The sequence below is a fragment of the Hyperolius riggenbachi genome, chromosome 1 (assembly GCF_040937935.1).
Source record: "Hyperolius riggenbachi isolate aHypRig1 chromosome 1, aHypRig1.pri, whole genome shotgun sequence".
Classification (NCBI taxonomy): Eukaryota; Metazoa; Chordata; class Amphibia; order Anura; family Hyperoliidae; genus Hyperolius; species Hyperolius riggenbachi.
Window position 1 is genome coordinate 607,527,596 of NC_090646.1, and position 20,378 is coordinate 607,547,973.

At 44.0% G+C, this 20,378-nt stretch overlaps 1 protein-coding gene across 6 annotated transcripts in view; it reads right to left on the bottom strand.

The window, feature by feature from the left end:
- The window catches only part of ADAMTS6 (ADAM metallopeptidase with thrombospondin type 1 motif 6), a 410,266-nt gene that overhangs the window by 329,201 nt on the left and 60,687 nt on the right, over nucleotides 1-20,378 (bottom strand). For all 6 annotated transcript variants that reach the window (XM_068249826.1, XM_068249813.1, XM_068249820.1 and 3 more), the window contains one exon: nucleotides 19,002-19,366. In XM_068249826.1, coding sequence (XP_068105927.1) covers nucleotides 19,002-19,366 — 365 coding nt within the window. The remainder of the gene's footprint in view (nucleotides 1-19,001; nucleotides 19,367-20,378) is intronic.

Sequence of the window (20,378 nt, forward strand, 5' to 3'; positions counted from 1 at the left end):
GCTGTAACAAAATAATGTTTTTCTTTAAACATTACGCTATTGCGTATCTTTTAGAGCAGAGAGGAAGTCCTGAGTTCAGGTCCGCTTGACGACCAGGGGATTTATGGCTGATCTGTGCTGCGTGGGCTCTCCAGCCCGCAGCACAGATCAGGATAGAGCCAGGGCGATCAGACTTACCCCCTTTTTTCCCCACTAGGGGGATGTCCTGCTGCGGGGGTCTGATCGCCGCCGGCTTGCTGCGCTTTGTGGGGGGGCTCTTCAAAGCCCCCCTCCGCAGCATTATCTGCGCTCCGTCCCTCTCCCTACCCCTGTGAGCTGCGCAGGACAGATATCCGTCCTGCGCATTGAAGGATAGGCTTCAGCCTATCATATGCCGGCGATCCCCGGCCAATCAGAGGCCGGGGATCGCCGATCTGCCTTAGCAGCGCCGTATGATGTAAACAGCGGGGATTTCTTCCCCGCGTGTTTACATTTTGCCGGCGAGCCGCAATCGGCGGCTCTCCGGCTGTTCACGGAGACACCATCCGTGAACGGACATGGAAAGGCCGCTCGAACGAGCGGCAGTTTCCATGGAAACCCGCAGACAACCAGTTTACGCCAATCGGCGTTAGCTGGTCGTCAAGAGGTTAACAACTTTTGTGACGATTATTTTTCCTGTGAGCTGCTGCCTAATCAGGGGCCTGTCGATGCGCAGACATGAGATCATTTGCTGACTCTGCCAATAACTGCCAGACTAGGCAACTGTCATCTCACGCCTATAGGTACTCAAAGAAAATAACCATTGATTTTCTATATTAGACTTTTACATCCCGTTCTAACTTCAAAGCTCGGCAATTACCAAACTGAGCTTTTAACATTTAAAGGGATGTAACTGAATACTTTCCAGCCTGTAAAAAAATAAAGGAAAACTGCAGCTAAACTGCTATTCCAAGAACATAAAAGAGTGTGAGATTCGCATAATAAGCAGAGTGCATGAGAGCATTATTATGTGTAATTAGTGCAGCACAAGTCAGGGTGGCCACATAGAGCTGGCTCCTGTTCAGTACATGCACAGGCAATGCAGTAAGAAAAGGGGTTGGGTTTTGAGCTATTGCAAGAATCTCTCCAATGAAGATGCAGGCAGAAATAAAACCACTGTATGTAGAGCTGGTAATGGTTAAAGGGCCAAGATCACTGAAAATTAAAAAATTTAAAAAATACATACAGTGGGATGCGAAAGTTTAGGAAACCTTGTTAATCATCATGATTTTCCTGTATAAATGGTTTGTTATGATACAAAATGTCAGTTAAATATATCATATAGGAAACACACACAGTGATATTTGAGAAGTGAAATGACGTTTATTGCATTTACAGAAAGTGTGCAATAATGGTTTAAATAAAATTAGGCAGGTGAATAAATTTGGGCACGATTGTCATTTTATGGTTTCCAAAACCATTAGAACTAATTATTGGAACTCAAATTGGCTTGGTAAGCTCAGTGACCCCTGACCTGCATACACAGGTGAATCAAATTAGAGTATTTAAGGGGGTCAATTTTAAGTTTCCCTCTTTTAGTTTTCTGTGAAGAGTAGCAACATGGGGGTCTCAAAACAACTCTCAAATGACATGAAGACAAAGATTGTTCACCATCATGGTTTAGGGGGAGGACACAGAAAGCTGTGTCAGAGATTTCAGCTGTCTATTACCACAGTTAGGAACATATTGAGGAAATGGAAGACCACAGCCTCAGTTTAAGTTAAGGCTTGAAGTGGCACACCAAGAAAAATCTCGGATAAATAGAAGCGACAGATAGTGAGAACAGTCAGTCAATCCACAGACCTGCAGATGGAGTCACTGCATCGTGTAACCATTCGGCGCACTTTACACAAGGAGATGCTGTATGCAAGAGTGATGCAGAGGAAGCCTTTTCTCAGTTCCACAGCACAAACCGAGCCAATTGAGGTATGCTAAAGCACATTTGGACAAGCCAGCTCCATTTTGGAATAAGGTGCTGTGGACTGATCAAACTAAAATTGTGTTATTTAGGAATAACAAGGGGAGTTATACATGGAGGAATAAACAGCATTCCAAGAAAAACACCTACTACCTACAGTAGAATATGGTGGTGGTTCCATCATGCTGTGGGGCTGTGTGGCGAGTGCAGAGACTGGGAATCTTGTTAAGGTTGAAGGATGCATGGAATCCTCTCAGGATCAGCATATTCTGGAGAACAATGTCCAGGAATCAGTGACAAAGCTGAACTGCGCCAAGGCTGGATCTTTCAACAAGACAAAAACCCTAAACACTGCTAAAAATCCACTAAGGCATTCATGCAGAGCAGGGGTAGGGAACCTTGGCTCTCCAGCTGTGATAAAACTACAAATCCCAGCATGCATTTGGCTTTATTAATCATGACTGTGACTGTCAGATTCCTGCAATGCATTGTGGGACTTGTAGTTCCTTAACAGCTGGAGAGCCAAGGTTCCCTACCCCTGATGCAGAGGAACAAGTACAACGTTCTGGAATGGCCATCTCAGTCCCCATACCTGAATATAATTGAAAATCTGTGGCGTGAGTTAAAGAGAGCTGTCCATGCTCGGAAGCCATCAAACCTGAATGAACTAGAGATGTTTTGTAAAGAGGAATGGTCCAAAATACCTTCATTCAGAATCCAGACTCTCTTTGGAACCTACAGGAAGTATTTAGAGATTGTAATTTCTGCAAAAGGAGGATCTACTAAATATTGATTTCATTTCTTTTTTGTGGTACCTAAATTCATGCACCTGCCTAATGTTGTTAAAACAATTATTGCACACATTCTGTAAATCCAATAAACTTCATTTCACTTAAATATCACTGAGTGAACAACCAACGATTTGTACAGGAAAATCATGATGATAAACAAGGTTGCCCAAACTTTCGCATCCCACTGTATAAATAACATACAAATAAGAAGTACATTTTTTCCAGAGTAAAATGAGCCAAAAATTACTTTTCTCCTATGTTGCTGTCACTTACAGTAGGTAGTAGAAATCTGACAGAACCGACAGGGTTTGGGCTAGTCCATCTCTTCATGGGAATTCTCAGCAACACCTTTATCTCTATATATAAATTTGCAAGGGTCCCTGCGTCATGCTTTGTCTATGTGTCAGTGCTTTTTTTCCTCCACTGCTACAGTATATTTATGTCAGCTGCGGCACCCTCCAAGCCACAATGATGTAGATATACTGACTTGTTTGCAGCCCTGCTGTGCACAATCTTGTCAGCTGCATTACTAATTGGCAAAAGGGAACATGTTCCTTTATAGCCAATTAGTTAACCCCCCTCCTATGAACAATCGCTGCAGTAGTCAACTGCAGCGATCCTTCATCTGTCCCCCTCTGTGCATAAATAGTTAAAAATAAAATCCTCCAGCAAGCAGCCTCACTCACCTTACCTCGTTCCTGCGACTATTCTGAAGCCCGAGCCGCCGATCCCCGCTCTGCAGTCAGCCCCGCTGTGCCGAATATCCGGGTCCCGGTTTGATGACTTCATGAAGCCGGGACCGGATATTCGGCATAGCGGGGCTGACTGCAGAGCGAGGTACGGAGGCTCTGGCTTCAGGATAGTCGCAGGAACGAGGTAAGGTGAGTGAGGCTGCTTGCTAGAGGATTTTAACTATTTATGCACGGAAGGGGCTGCCTGATGGGGGGGCATCTGGCTATCGATCCTGGGGGAGTGGAGGGGGGTATTTAAAAGGGTGGGATATTAAGATCACTGGGGGAAATCTAGCTAACCTGGGGGGGGGGGGGGATGAAGTGTCTAATAGTAAGGCACATCTGGTTACCCTGGGAGGGATATCTAATACTGGGGGCACATTTGGCTATGACGGGGGGCCGGTGCTAATCCTGGGGGCATATCTGGCTAAAATGGGGGAATGCTGATCCCAGGGGCACATCTGGCTATAATTAGGGGCACTATTCTTAGGGGCGCATCTGACGATCTATGCTGGGGGTGGCAAATGTAGGGGACACATCTGACTATACTGGGGGGGCTTATATTGGGGACATATCTGACCATCCTGGGGGGGGGGCTAATACTGGGGACACATCTGGCTATCTATTCTGGGGGACATAATACTAGTGGCATGGTCTTTATGACAGTAGCACTTTTTATCTTTAAGCTGGAACCGATTAAAAAAAACTGAGAAATCATGCATTTTTAATTTTTTTCCCTCTTTTCCCCCATTAAAATGAATAGACAACAACTATTTTCTTAGTACAAAACACCTCCCAATGAAAGCCTAGTTTGTCTTGAAAAAAAACGGTATATAGATCATTTAAGTGTCATGAGTAGGGATAAAGTTATTGCCGATTAACTTGGGTCATGGCTAAATCATCAAAACGGCTCTGGGCCATAAGGGGGAAACAAGGTCTGGATGCGAAGTGGTTAAAGAATAATTCAGATTGGTTGTCAATGGTGACTGCACCACTTTTGCTCCACTTTTTTTTCCACTTGCCTTGACAAGATGAACCTTGTAATACTTGATTCCAAGGGCAATCACTGGCAAACGTAAGCAGCATAAGCCGCTTGACCGCAAACTCTGTGCCACTAATCTCAGTTACTGCTCAAAATTGCAACCCAATGAGACTCGTGCTGCGACTGCCAGATTAACATATGGCCCCAGCTGTTCACAGTGCATAATGCATGATAATAGAAAACCACTGATTGCAAGATGATCTCAGAAAACATTTATCATCTTGCAATTACAACAGATGTAAATGAGCTCTGTGCTTATTCTCTGGATAAAGAACATCACATGAAGATCCATTTAGGCAAATTCAGGGTACAAGCACTGCCCACCGATCATGCAATACATCACAATGCATGCATGATACTAAGTGCTGGTGATATCAAAGCAGATGGGAGCAGCTGTTGGAGAGTGAACATTTACATAAGTAGAATTGCTCTCTCCAGAAGACCAGCAGGAACTTTAACTTCTTTAAAGGGAACCTTAAAGGGGAACTTTAGTAGGGAGAAAAAAAATAAAGCAATACATTGCAAAGGGGGAAGTAAAAAAAATAGAAGATAATCAAGAAATGGTTGATGTTCGCTGTGTAATTCTTTCAAGTTGTTTGATCCACTTTGAGCTTGCAGGTCATCTTTACTACTGTCAGACAAGGGAAAAAGAAACAAAAACTAGACAGCGCCAACTGCCATTATCTATAACCACACCTACAAACAATTTGATAAGCTAAAGTGTTTTTTTTTTTTTTACATAGGGAGATACTGCTTGCTGGGGAGATGGAAACCGCTGTTACCCACAATGCAATGAGATTCACAGATGGGAAGCTCATGACCATGGCAATTGCATCACACTGTGGGAGGGGTTTCGCCACAATATCAGCCATATAGATCCCCCCTGATCTATTCGAGAAAAGGTAAAGATTTCTCATGGGAAAGGGGGTATTAGCTACTTACTGGAAGAGTTCAATCCTGGGTTAAAGAGAATCTGTACTCTAAAATTCTTAGAATAAAAAGCATACCATTCTATTCATTATGTTCTCCTGGGCCCCTCTGTGCTGTTTCTGCCACTCCCTGCTGCAATCCTGGCTTGTAATTGTCATTTTTATGCAGTGTTTACAAACAAAAAACATGGCTTCTAACCAGAGTGCGACAGCCTGCGAACAGCTCACTGTGTGACTCATGCAGAGCTTGGAGAGGGTGTGTAAAGCTTCTGCCAATGACAAGCAGTGCTGCACATTCCACACATTCCAGCCTGAGCCCGACAGAGGAAAGATGATAAGATTTATTACAGAGACAGTGCAACTAGAAAAGGCTGCAGTATGGCAGAGCACATTAGAACAGGTATAGGCACTTATAGGATAGAAGAAATAAGGCTCAAAATTTTGTTACAGAGTCTCTTTAAAAGTTCCTCTCACATGTAAATTAATATGCTTTGATGCTTTTCTTCTTTCTCTACCTGAAAGTGTATTCAACTATGCAACTAATAGTTTTTCTCCATTTGGGAATCAGTCAGACTATAAGGTCCCTCACTGATTTCCAGCCATAAAATAATTTCCTGGCAGAGAATTGGGCTTCTGCAAATAGGAGGTCGATAAAAAAGGCAGTTGTAATCCACCTTTATTTCCCACAATGCAACAAGGTTGTGACATCACACTGTGGGGAGGGGTTTAAACACAATATCAGCCATAAAGAAGTCCCTGATGATCTATTTGAGAAAAGGTAAAGATTTCTCATGGGAAAAAGCGTGTTCTGATTGGTATGAAGTTCAGTACAGTACTGGGTTAGTGTTCCTCTTTAAGTTTCACTTTATGTACATGAAAGGCTTCCACTATTTCAGGCCTACAAAATAAAAATAAAATAAAAAAAAAGACAAAGAATGATAAAGAAAGACTGAAATTACAGCTCAGGATAATGAGAAGGATGACAAATGACAACAGGGAGGATGAGATGATTAAAAAAAAAAAAAAAACAATTCATAAGAGGATGAAGAAAGGACCATGCAAAAAAGCTCTCTCCTTCCTGAGGCCTAACCCAAACTTCCCTTCAGCATAAACCCCTTGATGCCAAACACTCATCTTTTAGTCCCAGTCTTTAACGCCAACCTCTAAACCTCCTCACTCCAGGCCAAACCTTTCTTATTCTTCAACCCAGAACCAAATCTATGCTTCGGCGGCCCACAGCAGACTCAAATTACAGGCACCAGGTATGCAATTGAGGTGTCAGTGCCTAGCGCTTCTATAGCCATGTGCCAGCTATCCATTCAAACTCAAAATTGCAGTGCTCAATGGTACGCAATCTAGCAGATGCTAATAACAGGAACTTAATATATGGTCTGATAACACCAGTAAAATAGGTGGTTCGTTCCACTTAGATACGTGTATTATCTTCAGAGTCTATATAGGATAATAGAGGTAGTGTTCTGAATCAGTCCATATAGTTTTATGCAATAATCAAACATGATAATCTGTGACTGCACACTAGTGCATACTTGGCACTGATGCTTGCTGTAAAGAGGGTGCTAAATTGACAGAGTTGCCATTGGAGGCAGTGGGGTGGCCTTATACCCCAGAAGCGCTGACGGGCTGGGCTGGCAGCACCATCTGGTGAGTAGCTATATGAAGGGGGGGGAACCCCATAGTGTTTGATTATTGCCTACAACTATATGTACCGATTCAGAGCGCTGCCACTATTATCCTATATGTGCCAGCTATCGCCTACACTGCATCATTCGGGTGCTGACAGTGGCCAAATGTTACACTGAAGCCAGTAACTAACTTCCACACCAAGATATATTACAATAGTTCTACAAAGGGAAGACAAAGAGGACCAGGTCAGGGAAGAGCATAAGAGAACCTGTTGTATCTGGCGTCAATATATCACTGTCTAGTAAATTAGAAGGTGGGGGTTAAATTGATCAGATTATTTTTTTTCCAGCACACACCACGAATGCTTGACTAGACCACTCTTTTCCATTGCTCCATGGTCCAAATCTGACATTCGCCCAATATAGCCCATTTCCTGTGTTCTTTTGCACGTACGGAGTCATTGCACATGCTCATTTTTCTTACTTCCAACAAATACCCTTCAAAAACTGTTCACCTGATGCCTCCTATATCCCGCCCCTTAAAAGGTGTTATTGTAACGAGTGTATTAGTCTTATTCACTTTACCCTTCAGTAGTTGTAATGTTGTTGCCGATTAATGTTTGCAGTATCAGTACAATACAGAGCTCTTAGTGAAAGCCACAAAACCTTGAATACTCTGAAACACGATCCCTATTGTGGATGTTATGCTCCAACAGCTGAAGAAAGGGCAGCCTGTACCCATTCATCACTGTAAGTGACTTGCTGCCAAAAGGAATACAAAAATTTCAGGAAACACATGAAAATACATGTGCAGTGCTCAGACTCCTGTCACTGGTGTTCCCAGAGTTTTCAGGTATTGTAATACAGCACTTTATTTTTCAAGGGTGTTCATTCACATCAGTGTGTAGAGGGTTACCTACAGCAGCCCCAGCCTCTAGTACATCTAGTACAGGCAAGCTTTATCTCTGGCAGGGATGTCCAAACTTGTTAGGCCAGGGGACATCACTGCTCTTGAGTGTGCTAGGAGGCCGAACTAGTGAAATTAACCACAATTGCCATTAGGTATATAATGCCATGACATTTTGTCAAAACATTTCCACAGGAAATAACTCATATACCATGTGCAGTTAGCTAATCAGTGGCAGCTGCTAATCAGAGGCCATTACTGCTGCTGGCATAGTGGTGGCTGCTAATCAGAGGCGGTTACTGCTGCTGGCATAGTGGTGGCTGCTAATCAGAGGCTGTTACTGCTGCTGGCATAGTGGTGGCTGCTAATCAGAGGCTGTTACTGCTGCTGGCATAGTGGTGGCTGCTAATCAGAGGCTGTTACTGCTGCTGGCATAGTGGTGGCTGCTAATCAGTGGCTGTTACTGCTGCTGGCATAGTGGTGGCTGCTAATCAGAGGCTGTTACTGCTGCTGGCATAGTGGTGGCTGCTAATCAGAGGCTGTTACTGCTGCTGGCATAGTGGTGGCTGCTAATCAGAGGCTGTTACTGCTGCTGGCATAGTGGTGGCTGCTAATCAGAGGCTGTTACTGCTGCTGGCATAGTGGTGGCTGCTAATCAGTGGCTGTTACTGCTGCTGGCATAGTGGTGGCTGCTAATCAGAGGCTGTTACTGCTGCTGGCATAGTGGTGGCTGCTAATCAGTGGCTGTTACTGCCGCTGGCATAGTGGTGGCTGCTAATCAGAGGCTGTTACTGCTGCTGGCATAGTGGTGGCTGCTAATCAGAGGCTGTTACTGCTGCTGGCATAGTGGTGGCTGCTAATCAGTGGCTGTTACTGCTGCTGGCATAGTGGTGGCTGCTAATCAGAGGCTGTTACTGCTGCTGGCATATTGGTGGCTGCTAATCAGAGGCTGTTACTGCTGCTGGCATAGTGGTGGCTGCTAATCAGAGGCTGTTACTGCTGCTGGCATAGTGGTGGCTGCTAATCAGAGGCTGTTACTGCTGCTGGCATAGTGGCAGCTGCTAATCAGAGGCCATTACTGCTGCTGGCATAGTGGTGGCTGCTAATCAGAGGCTGTTACTGCTGCTGGCATAGTGGTGGCTGCTAATCAGAGGCTGTTACTGCTGCTGGCATAGTGGTGGCTGCTAATCAGAGGCTGTTACTGCTGCTGGCATAGTGGTGGCTGCTAATCAGAGGCTGTTACTGCTGCTGGCATAGTGGCAGCTGCTAATCAGAGGCCATTACTGCTGCTGGCATAGTGGTGGCTGCTAATCAGAGGCGGTTACTGCTGCTGGCATAGTGGTGGCTGCTAATCAGAGGCTGTTACTGCTGCTGGCATAGTGGTGGCTGCTAATCAGAGGCTGTTACTGCTGCTGGCATAGTGGTGGCTGCTAATCAGAGGCTGTTACTGCTGCTGGCATAGTGGTGGCTGCTAATCAGTGGCTGTTACTGCTGCTGGCATAGTGGTGGCTGCTAATCAGAGGCTGTTACTGCTGCTGGCATAGTGGTGGCTGCTAATCAGAGGCTGTTACTGCTGCTGGCATAGTGGTGGCTGCTAATCAGTGGCTGTTACTGCTGCTGGCATAGTGGTGGCTGCTAATCAGAGGCTGTTACTGCTGCTGGCATAGTGGTGGCTGCTAATCAGTGGCTGTTACTGCCGCTGGCATAGTGGTGGCTGCTAATCAGAGGCTGTTACTGCTGCTGGCATAGTGGTGGCTGCTAATCAGAGGCTGTTACTGCTGCTGGCATAGTGGTGGCTGCTAATCAGTGGCTGTTACTGCTGCTGGCATAGTGGTGGCTGCTAATCAGAGGCTGTTACTGCTGCTGGCATAGTGGTGGCTGCTAATCAGAGGCTGTTACTGCTGCTGGCATAGTGGTGGCTGCTAATCAGTGGCTGTTACTGCTGCTGGCATAGTGGTGGCTGCTAATCAGTGGCCGTTACTGCTGCTGGCATAGTGGTGGCTGCTAATCAGAGGCCGTTGCTGCTGGCATAGTGGTGGCTGCTAATCAGTGGCTGTTACTGCTGCTGGCATAGTGGTGGCTGCTAATCAGTGGCTGTTACTGCTGCTGGCACAGTGGCAGATGCTAATCAGTGACTGTTACTGCTGCTGGCATAGTGGTGGCTGCTAATCAGTGGCTGTTACTGCTGCTGGCATAGTGGTGGCTGCTAATCAGTGGCTGTTACTGCTGCTGGCATAGTGGTGGCTGCTAATCAGAGGCTGTTACTGGTGCTGGCATAGTGGTGGCTGCTAATCAGTGGCTGTTACTGCTGCTGGCAGAGTGGCAGCTGCTAATCAGTGGCTACTACTGCTATAGTGGTGGCTGATGACCTACAGGCGAGCAAAGAGGGAGGCAGAGCGGCAACACAAGGTGGTGCCTGCATGGGGCACCACAGCTACGGTCTGCTGTCCACATTAAACAACTGATCAATCAAAAGGAAATGTTGGCACTGCAGCTAAGGAGACATTGGAATGTAGAGCGGGAGGAGAGGGTGGCAGTAAACCAGTTATATGCCTGCTAGCATTCCCAGCATGCTTAGACCAAATGCATGTGACAGTCCATAGCAAGGCAAAAAGGAGGAATAGTTGGCACTACTTGCCAAGTGCTTGAATAACAACTCGGTACATAAAGTGACAAGCTCTCCAACCCCCCAAAACAGCCCTGAGGGGGCCCCTGAGGGGGCCGCTCACAATTTCTGCAGGGAGCCCGAGGGACCTAGTTACGCCCCTGAGTCTGATAACCCCAGTTGCTGAGCACGTCCCCTCTCCACATGGCGCCATATAGCCCCTCTTCTTGCAGTATTGATGCGCATGCGTAATAGCCTGCAGCTCCAGCTTACAGGCTCACACGGTTACTGCACAGCCACGCGGCAAGAAAAGGGGCCAGGCGGCCCTTATATAGTTAGTGACAATTCCTTGTCGCTAATCTTCCAGGGGGACACTCAGCAACAGGCACATCAGAGCACCGAGGGAAGCTTCCCTCTCTTTAGGTCAGTATCTCGATTTTTATTAGAGCTTCGGCTCAGTTTGCAGAGAGGCTTATCTACAGCCACTAGAAGTCAGGTGCTGCAGGGTTATGAGCACACACCATGCAACTTCTTGACAGTTTGGACTTTCAGGTTACCATGCGCATTGCACACAATGTTCAAATCTGGGGAGCTGAATGCCATTTCATGAAACAAGTACAAGCAAGCCATCGATTACCCGGTACGTAAAATGTAAGCCACGCACTAGAACCAAAGTGAACTCTGCTCAGCACGCACTGCATTCCAGCATTATACTGTACTTTAATAAGGCCACACGATCCGGCTGTACTTTCTATTGCTACTGATGTGCAGCTTTTAGTTCTGCTTGCCAGAAGTTCACGAGCTGTAGGTTAAATTACCAGACCACGAGCAGGAGATTCGCTCTTCATGAGGCTATTGGCTTCATGCTGAAATAACTCCAGCTACCAGCAGCCAACATTAGCCTGCCCCCTGGAGTTTTGTCCACAGCTCACTCTGTGGAAAAATCTTCTGGAAAACTGCAGGCCAAAAGCGTCTCACAGTTTTACATTTCTACCCAATGGAGGTAAAAAAAAAAAAAAAAAAAAAAAAAAAGGGAGCATCCTGAGAAAGCCTTTCACACTCCTTGATGGGGAAGCAAAGAAAGGTCACTGTGCAATGCTCAGCTGTGATATGCTGCGCATACCAGAAGGGAACCTGCTCAGCTCACCTGCAGGAACCCTGCAGCTTGGGGGGCTGTGCAGGCAATCGAGCAAAAGCCAGCGATCGTGAAGTTGCCCCCACCGGGTGGGGGGGTGGGGGGATTGGAACGACTGCAGGGGACAAGAGTCCTCTGAGCCAATCTGTTCTCATCCGCCGAGAAGAATCACCGTTTTTGTTCAAAAACAGTGATTTTTAAATAGAGCCACCGCACTTCCTCCCATTCCGATTTCCTTCGCCGCTTGTTAGATTTGTGAATGGGAAAAAAAGTTCCCATTCATTAATCTCCCCTCTAGGCCACCGTGATCACAGGCATCCATTGATGCCTGCGTCACTTCTCTATGTACAATGTAGCAACACACTACTTCCTGTAGTGTACTTATTGTACGCAAATTGGCAAAACTCAGCGGGGACATCTTGTGGCCAAATCGTAAAATTACATCTACTGACTTTAGGGAATAAAAATATTTTTTAATATGTATGTCAAGAGGGCATATTCTTATTAAATTATGGGCTAAAAATTAGTGATGTAAAACTGAAAAAAATGCACCTGTATTTCCAAATAAAATATTGTCACCATACATTGTACTAGGGATATAATTTTAACACTGCAATAACCGGGACAAATGGCCAAATAAAATGTGTGGATTTTAATTACAGTAGCATGTATTTTAAAACTATAATGGCTGAAAACTAAGAAAATGATTTTTTTCCATTTTTTCTTATTCCCACTATAATGCATTTGGAATAAAATAATTCTTAGCATAATGTACCACCCTAACAAAGCCTAACTGGTGGCACTGGCACAAAAAACAAGGTATAGATCATTTCGTTGTGATAAGTCCTGATAAAGTTATTGAGGAATAAGAGGTAGGAGCGCTGAAATGTGAAAACTCCTCTTGTCCAGAAGGTGAAAAATATACCCATGGGCTGAAATGGTTAACAATGGAACTGATTGCAAAGTAAACATTTTGAATTTATAGCTTTGACATATCACAGCCCTGTGGAAATCTGCAATGATTCTATTTATGTATTAAGTTATAAAGCGTTAACCTTCTGATTTTTTTTCATGCAGAGTTGAGAAAGCAGGAAATTTGGGCACCTGTGGCAAATGGACTATTTGGTGGTCCTATAGGTGCAAATGCAAAATATTGGCTATTGGTAATATATTGGCTATCCCCAGGCCCGTCCAACCAAAATTTCTCTTTTGAGAATTATAGTTTTGAAAATTATTATGTTGAAATTGGTTTTGAGAATGATCATTTTTTAAATTAACGTTTGAAATATACGTTTTTTGAAATGTATGTTTTGGGGGGTTTATTTACTTTATTTGCGGCAGAGGACGACAGTTTTAAGGTTAAGCAACAGAAGGGGGGGGTGGTTAGGCATCAGGAAGGGAGCCCCCTTTCCCTTCCTGATGCCTAACTCTACCCCCCCCCCCCCCCTTCTGTCGCTTAACCTTAAAGCTTGCGTCCTCTGCTGCAAATAAAGTAAATATAACCCCCCAAAAAACATATTTCAAGAACAGTACATTTCAAAGGGTTAAGCGTCAGGAAGGGGGAAAGGAAGGACTTAGGGCCTTGCGTGGAGTATCACGTTCCTCTAAGTTGGTGGCGGGTAGTGACATATCGGGCTGCTATTTGCATGGATGTTTCCTCAACCCCCAGGATAGGGGACCCTGTGCTATACCGGTGGGCTAGGAAAGCCCTGCACCATCCTGAGGCTTTCCACTACCAAGGTAAGTAACTTTTTCCGGTACTTACATACTATGCGGTCTACCAAATTTGACTGCCTGCTGTTTAAACACTTAAGGACTGCAGTCTTAAAACCCCTTAAAGAGAACCTGAACTGAAAATAAAGAGTCAAAATGACCATACACAAATCATACTTACCTCCTGTGTAGTCTACTCCGTTTAGGGCCTGTCTTTCCTCATGGCTATGGTTGTCACGCACTGGAACCCCTACAGTATCACTTTCCAAATTATGTAGAGCACGTGTCACCATGTCCACAAAGGTGTGGATCTGGAGCTATTGACTAATAGATGGACAATAAGTATTTTAGGTTTAGCTCCACTGGGTGGTGCCAGTGTGGCAATGCCATCTATATTTTCATTCAAAAGTTCCTGTAGGGCCTCCAGTGCCTCTCTTTCCTTCTGTGCGTTTCTCTTATCCTTAGCCTCTTTGGTTTCAAACATTTTAATGAGTGTAAGTTTCCTGGCAAACAGATGCACATCTTTAGTCCAGTCAAAAGCGTTGAATCTACTTGTCGGTACGAATGAAAGTCCCCTAGTCAATAATTAAGTCTGAAAAGGCGTCAAGGTAACAGCTGAAAGATTAATCACCCTCAATTGGTCAGGTTCAGTACATGATAGGTCAGTTGTAGGGACATTCTCACAATCTACTATTGATGATTGGGTCTTCCCCTCCACCTGCCTGTGTATCCCCATTGTTGTCTGTTTCTCAGTGTTTGAGTGTGTTCTTTTGATCTCCCTGTACGGAGGGGTCTGATCTTGTGTTTCTACGCATGTTGGCTTTGGGTTGCCCATATGGGGGCATTTGTACACACCTTGTATACAAGGGGGAGATACGCGGAGCATGATTGAGGGTGAGGTGGTGTTTTTCTCCCCACCCACTGGGTGTGATCTATTTTCTGTTCCACCAGACAGAGCCGGGACAAGGTCCTGCAGCACCCAAGGCTGAGACGCCAAAGTGCGCCCCTCCATCCCTCCCACGCCAGCTGTCACACACTGATTGCTATGAGACTAAGAGGCGCCCCAGGGCTCCCAACACCTTAATCTCTAGTTATCTGGCTTGTAGTCAATTCCATGTATCTCCTTTTATTTCTTTCTGCTTCAAACACAATTAGAAATGACAGCTGAATGAATTGTGCGCCCCCTCCTACACTGCGCCCTGAGGCTGGAGCCTCTCCAGCCTATGCCTCGGCCCGGCCCTGCCACCAGATATTTAAACCAGAAGTCTGTCAGTGCACAGGTAGCTTTGACTTAAGCAAGCCATTTGGGATAATGCTGGGGGGTTTTATGTAGATATTGTGTATAGCATATATTGTACAGCACCTTCTGAGAAAGCCCTTTTTTAGGGTGAAATATGTTCATATTAGGTTTTATTAATTTTTTTGTACAGCACTATGCACGCTTGTTGATTTTTGTGTCTCCACCAAGCATCCCTGTTTTGGGATCTAGCGATGTGAGGCAGCACTCTGGGCACGTCCCTGACCGTCTTTTAAGTGACATACATTTGGTCAGAGGTCGTTTTTTTCTAGCCCATATACCTTCTTCGCTAACCCAGTGTGTTAGTATCTGCCACGTGTGGGATGGCTACACCCCACTTCTTTTAAGAGCGGGGGGATCAGCAAAGACCCCCAACATTGATGCACCCTTCGCAGCAACTTTTGACCTTATCAGGTTAACACACTTCACAGACCCCATACGCTTCAGGAGGTCTGTCCAGCAACTATTTGGTTAATTATATTAGGGGTATATTCTACCTCATATCGATACCTATAGGGCTTGTCTTTTTTAGACATGGTGTTTGTATATATTTTTCCCTGGTACCATTGTATTCGGTCAGTGCTTGGTAGTAGAAATCTGACAGAAGTGACAGGTTTTGGACTAGTCCATCTCTTTATAGGGGATTCTCAGGGATATATTTATTTTCAAAAGCACTTGAATGGCAGTTGCTCTGTCCAACTGCCAAAAAACTGTGTAGGGAGCAGGGAAGCTGGCCAGCATCTTTGTATAAATCCTTTTCAGGGAATATCTTTATGAAGAATAAAAGCCTTGCTGAGAATCCCCTATGAAGAGATGGACTAGTCCAAAACCTGTCACTTCTGTCAGATTTCTACTACCTACTGTAAGTGACAGCAACATAGGAGAAAAGTCATTTATGGCTCATTGTACTCTGGAAAAATGTACTTCTTATTTGTATATGTTTGCACATATTCTAAATGTTACAGTTTTTCGCTGTAGTGCCCCTTTAAAAACGGGTTCCTTACTCCAAATACACTTCTCTGACACTGCAGCTGTCCTTGGTAGGTTTTGGGGCTCCATATCAAAAGAGTATATATGAGGCCCTGTGTAAATATCACAATTTTAATGGGGCCCCAAAGCTCCTTAGTTACACAGCTGCCTGCAAGTACTGGAAGAAGGCGGCGGGGTTTGAGGGGCCAAGCCTGATCGGGCCCGTGGGTAGAGGGAAGCCTGTGCTGAGGCTTCCCTCTACTTAGGCAATTACCTTTTTAATTTTTCTTATTTTGTCTCAACAACACTAACTCTGTCTTTAGCACACAATGCTGAAAGTAATCCTACTAATATAATAAATGGGAAAGTTTGGATGTTTGAATGTTTGTTACTCGATCACGCAAAAACGGCTGAACGGATTTGAATGAAATTTGGCACACACATAGTACATTACCTGGAATAAAGTATAGGATACTTTTTATTCCCATAACCAAAAAGAGACAAATACAAATTTCACTGGATAATGTAAACTGCAGCCATTCTTACACTGTTACACTGGAGGTGTGTTTAGCTTCTAAGGGTACAATGGTTAATTTGCATATATTCAGCAGTGATGTACTGGGAGACATCTCAAGCTCACTCCAACCTGAATTATCGCAAATTCTTTCTGTTTTAAGAAAGCAAACTTTTGTTTTTCTTAACATCTTAGTAAGGGGGCTTTTAGGACCATTGTAGTCCCTCACACACTCCAATGAGTTCTGGGTCACCATGAGCTTGCTGGTTAGTCTGTACCTCTCGGTATTACAAGCCCTACTGCATAGAGCCAAATTACTCTATGCCATGCACTGATGAGGATCAAACAATCCAAAACAGTCTGTATGCATGTTGGATTATTATGGCTCTGTACAAATTAACAAGCTGACACATCATTGCATTCCAGCGGTTCTGGAGGTGTGTTTAGCTTCTAAGGGTAACAATGGTTAATTTGCATATATTCAGCAGTGATGCACTGGAAGACATTTCAAGCTCACTCCAACCTGAATTATTGCAAATTCTTTCTGTTTTAAGAAAGCAAACTTTTGTTTTTCTTACACTGTTAATGGTAGAGTTCTCAAACTTTGCACAGTTGGTCGTTGAGTGACTAGGATTATTATTCAGAAAAGTGGTTGGAGCCTATAAAAGCCAATCAAAATTCACCTATTGATTTTCAAGGGGAATATTTACATTTCTGCCATTCTTGCACTGTTAATGGCACAAGCCTCAAACCTGGTATAGTTGATCATTGGGTGACTGGGGTTCAATTTCAGAAAGGGGGTGGAGCCACAAATAGCCAATCAGATTTGTTTCATTCCAATGCAAATTATTGTTGCCAAACACTGCAAAGCTCACAAACTTGGTAATTGAGTAATTGATTGTGTGTTAGGGTTAGGAAAGTGGGCACAACCAACACCAGCCAAATACATAAGCGGGCAACGCAGGGTCATAAGTGGGCGGAGACAAATACAAATTTTACTGGGAAAATGTAAATAGCAGCCATTCTTACACTGTTAATGGTAGAGTTCTCAAACTTTACACAGTAGTTTGCTGGGTGACTGGGGTTAATATTCAGAAAAGTGGGTGGAGCCTACAAAAAAAATCAAAAATTACCTATTGATTTTTCAGGGGAATATTTCATTGCTGCCATTCTTGCACTGTTAATGGCACAAGCCTCAAACCTGGTACAGTTGATCATTGCGTGACTGGGGTTTAAATTTATATAAGGAGGTGGAGCCCTAACAGCCAATCTGATTTGTTTCATTTTAATGCAGGTTATTGATGCCAAAGACCGCAAAGCTCACAAACTTGGTCATTGAGTAATTGAGTAATTGTGTGTTAGGGTTAGGAAAAGTGGGCGCAGCCAACACCAGCCAAATACATAATCGGGCAATGCTGGGTCATCAGTAGGTGGAGACAAATACAAATTTCACTGAGAAAATGTAAACTGCAGCAATTCTTACACTATTAATGGTAGGGTTCTCAAACTTTGCACAGTTGGTCACTGGGTGACTGAGATTAATATTCAGAAAAGTGGGTGGAGCCTACAAAAGCCAATCAAAATCCACCTATTAATCTTTAAGGGGAATATTTAATTGATGCCATTCTTGCACCGTTAATCACCTGTACCTGGTACAGTTGGCCATTGGGTGATTGGGGTTCAAATTCAGAAAAGGGGTGGAGCCACAGCCAATCAGATTTATTTTATTTCAATGCAAATTGATGCCAAAGACCGCAAAGCTCACAAACTTGGTCATTAAGTAATTTTGTGTTAGAGTTAGAAATTAGTGGGCGGAGCCAGCACCAGCCAAATACATACCTGGGCAATGCAGAGTCTTCAGTGGGTGGAGACAAACACAAATTTCACTGGGAAAATGCAAACTGCAGCCATTCTTACACTATTAATTGTAGGGTTCTAAAACTTTGCACAGTTGGTCATTGGGTGACTGGGATTATTATTCAGAAAAGTGGGTGGAGCCTACAAAAAACAATCACAATTCACCTATTGATTTTCAAGGCAAATATTTAATTGCTGCCATTTTTGCACTGTTAATGGCACAAGCCTCAAACCTGGTACAGCTGATCATTGGGTGACTGGGGTTAAATATTTAGAAAAGGGGTGGGGCCACAAACAGCGAATCAGATGTGTTCCATTTCAATGAAAATTATTCATGCCAAAGACCACAAATCTCACAAACTTGGTCATTGATTATTGACAATTGTGTGTTAGGGTTAGAAAAAAGTGGCCACAGCCAACAGCAGCCAAATACATACCCGGGAAACATTAGGACATCAGTGGGTGGAGAAAAATACAAATTTAACTGCCAGAATGTAAACTGCAGCCATTCTTACACTGTCTGTCAATGGCAGCGTTCTTAAACTTTGCACAGTTGGTCACCGGGTGACTGGGATTAATATTCAGAAAAGTGGGTGGAGCCTACAAAAGCTAATCAAAATTCACCTATTGATTTTCAAAGGAGTGGAGCCACAGCCAATTAGATTATTTCATTTCAATGCCAATTATTGATGCCAAAGACCGCAAAGCTCACAAACTAGGTCATCATTGAGTAATTGTGTGTTAGGATTAGAAAAAGTGGACAGAGCTAACACTAGCCAATTACATACCCGGGCAACGCCAAGCGACCAGCTAGTAGAAAATAGTTTTAAGTCACATACTACAACAATCTAAATTAAAAGTACACAATAATACAAATCATCCTAAAACTCAGATTAAGAAACAGGTAAAGCATGAACTTGAAAAATACTCACCAAGCCGTTACAGTTACTCAGAGCCACCTTGGTAGTTGTATTTTGGTCCTGTAAATATCCTGTGTAGTGACAGTTTTCTATGAAAGCGTGTTTAAATTCTGGCCCGTTCTTCCCCCAGTATTCCACTGTAAAGTGTTTGGAAACCAGATCCGTATTTAGTGTCAGGTTTAAGTGAAAGTGCTTGCCATAGGCAGAAATTTTAAAAAATAACTTAGAAGCTTCCTGCTCGTGATCTTTAGTGTCCGTACTCCTCTTCCTCCGCGAGTGTTTGTCATTCTTCACAGTAAAACTGACAAAGTCCCCATGGCGGTCCACCCGTATAGGAACAGTCAGCTGGTAGTGTTCAAGGAAAGACAGGAACTCCCCTTTGGAAACGTAAGCCAGGCCAATCCATAGAGGGACCATGAAAAGGAAAAGGGAAAGTAACAGGAAGTAGTATATATTAGACCATCCTTCCAGTAAACAACAACATGATGGTTGCTTTAAGCCGAACACCATGATTTTTTTAAATTCAGTTTTAGATGTAATGTAGAAAACAGGTTCAGTCCTCAAGAATATTTAGTGTGATTTGTGTCATCCTCTGGGAAAACTTTCCTCATTTCCAGTTAACAAGTGTGAAAAATTAAACAACATTTTTTTGTAGATGGGTAAGAGGTAGAGCCTTCATGAACTTTTTGTTGCTATCCCTGTATTTGCTGGACCACAAGGGGCCATTTTAAAATGTCAGGACAGGAAGTGAGAAAAAGCTCCCTAGTGTGGACAAAATGGTTCATTAAAGCCCTGGTTTTGAGCTTTAATGAACCATATATCCTTGCATACAGGCCCACTCCCCTCCCGAGGTAAAAAACCGTGACCTGCGATTAGGAGACCCTCTTCGCTCCCATATAAGGCACCCTAGTCCCATACACAGTGTGCATTGTACAGTGCTGATGTAACATTCTACCACTCCCTGCTTTGCTCCCCCACGTCTCCTACGCAGCTTCTGAACTGCACCCTAGAGCTCGAAGCTAGTGCTCATGTGATCGCCGCGAGCATGGAGCTCTATTGGGCAGCTCAGAAGTTACCAGGTAAACATGCGATGCAAGCTGGAGCAAGGACAAGTAGATAAGCATTCATCAGCACGCTTCAATGAGAGTTCTGCATAGGTGGGCCCGGCTCTTGGAATATCCCCCGCAGGGATACACCGCCAAACTTTACACCCAAAATTTGGATGTAAAATAGTTGGCTTATCAGCAGCGACATATAGTAATAGCTATTCAAGGCATCATAATGATAGGTACCATTTATAAAACAGTCTATATGTTTTCTACCAAGTTATATAAAAAAAAAGGTAGTCTTTTACATACGGGGATATTATGTGCTCTTGTTTTGTGAGAT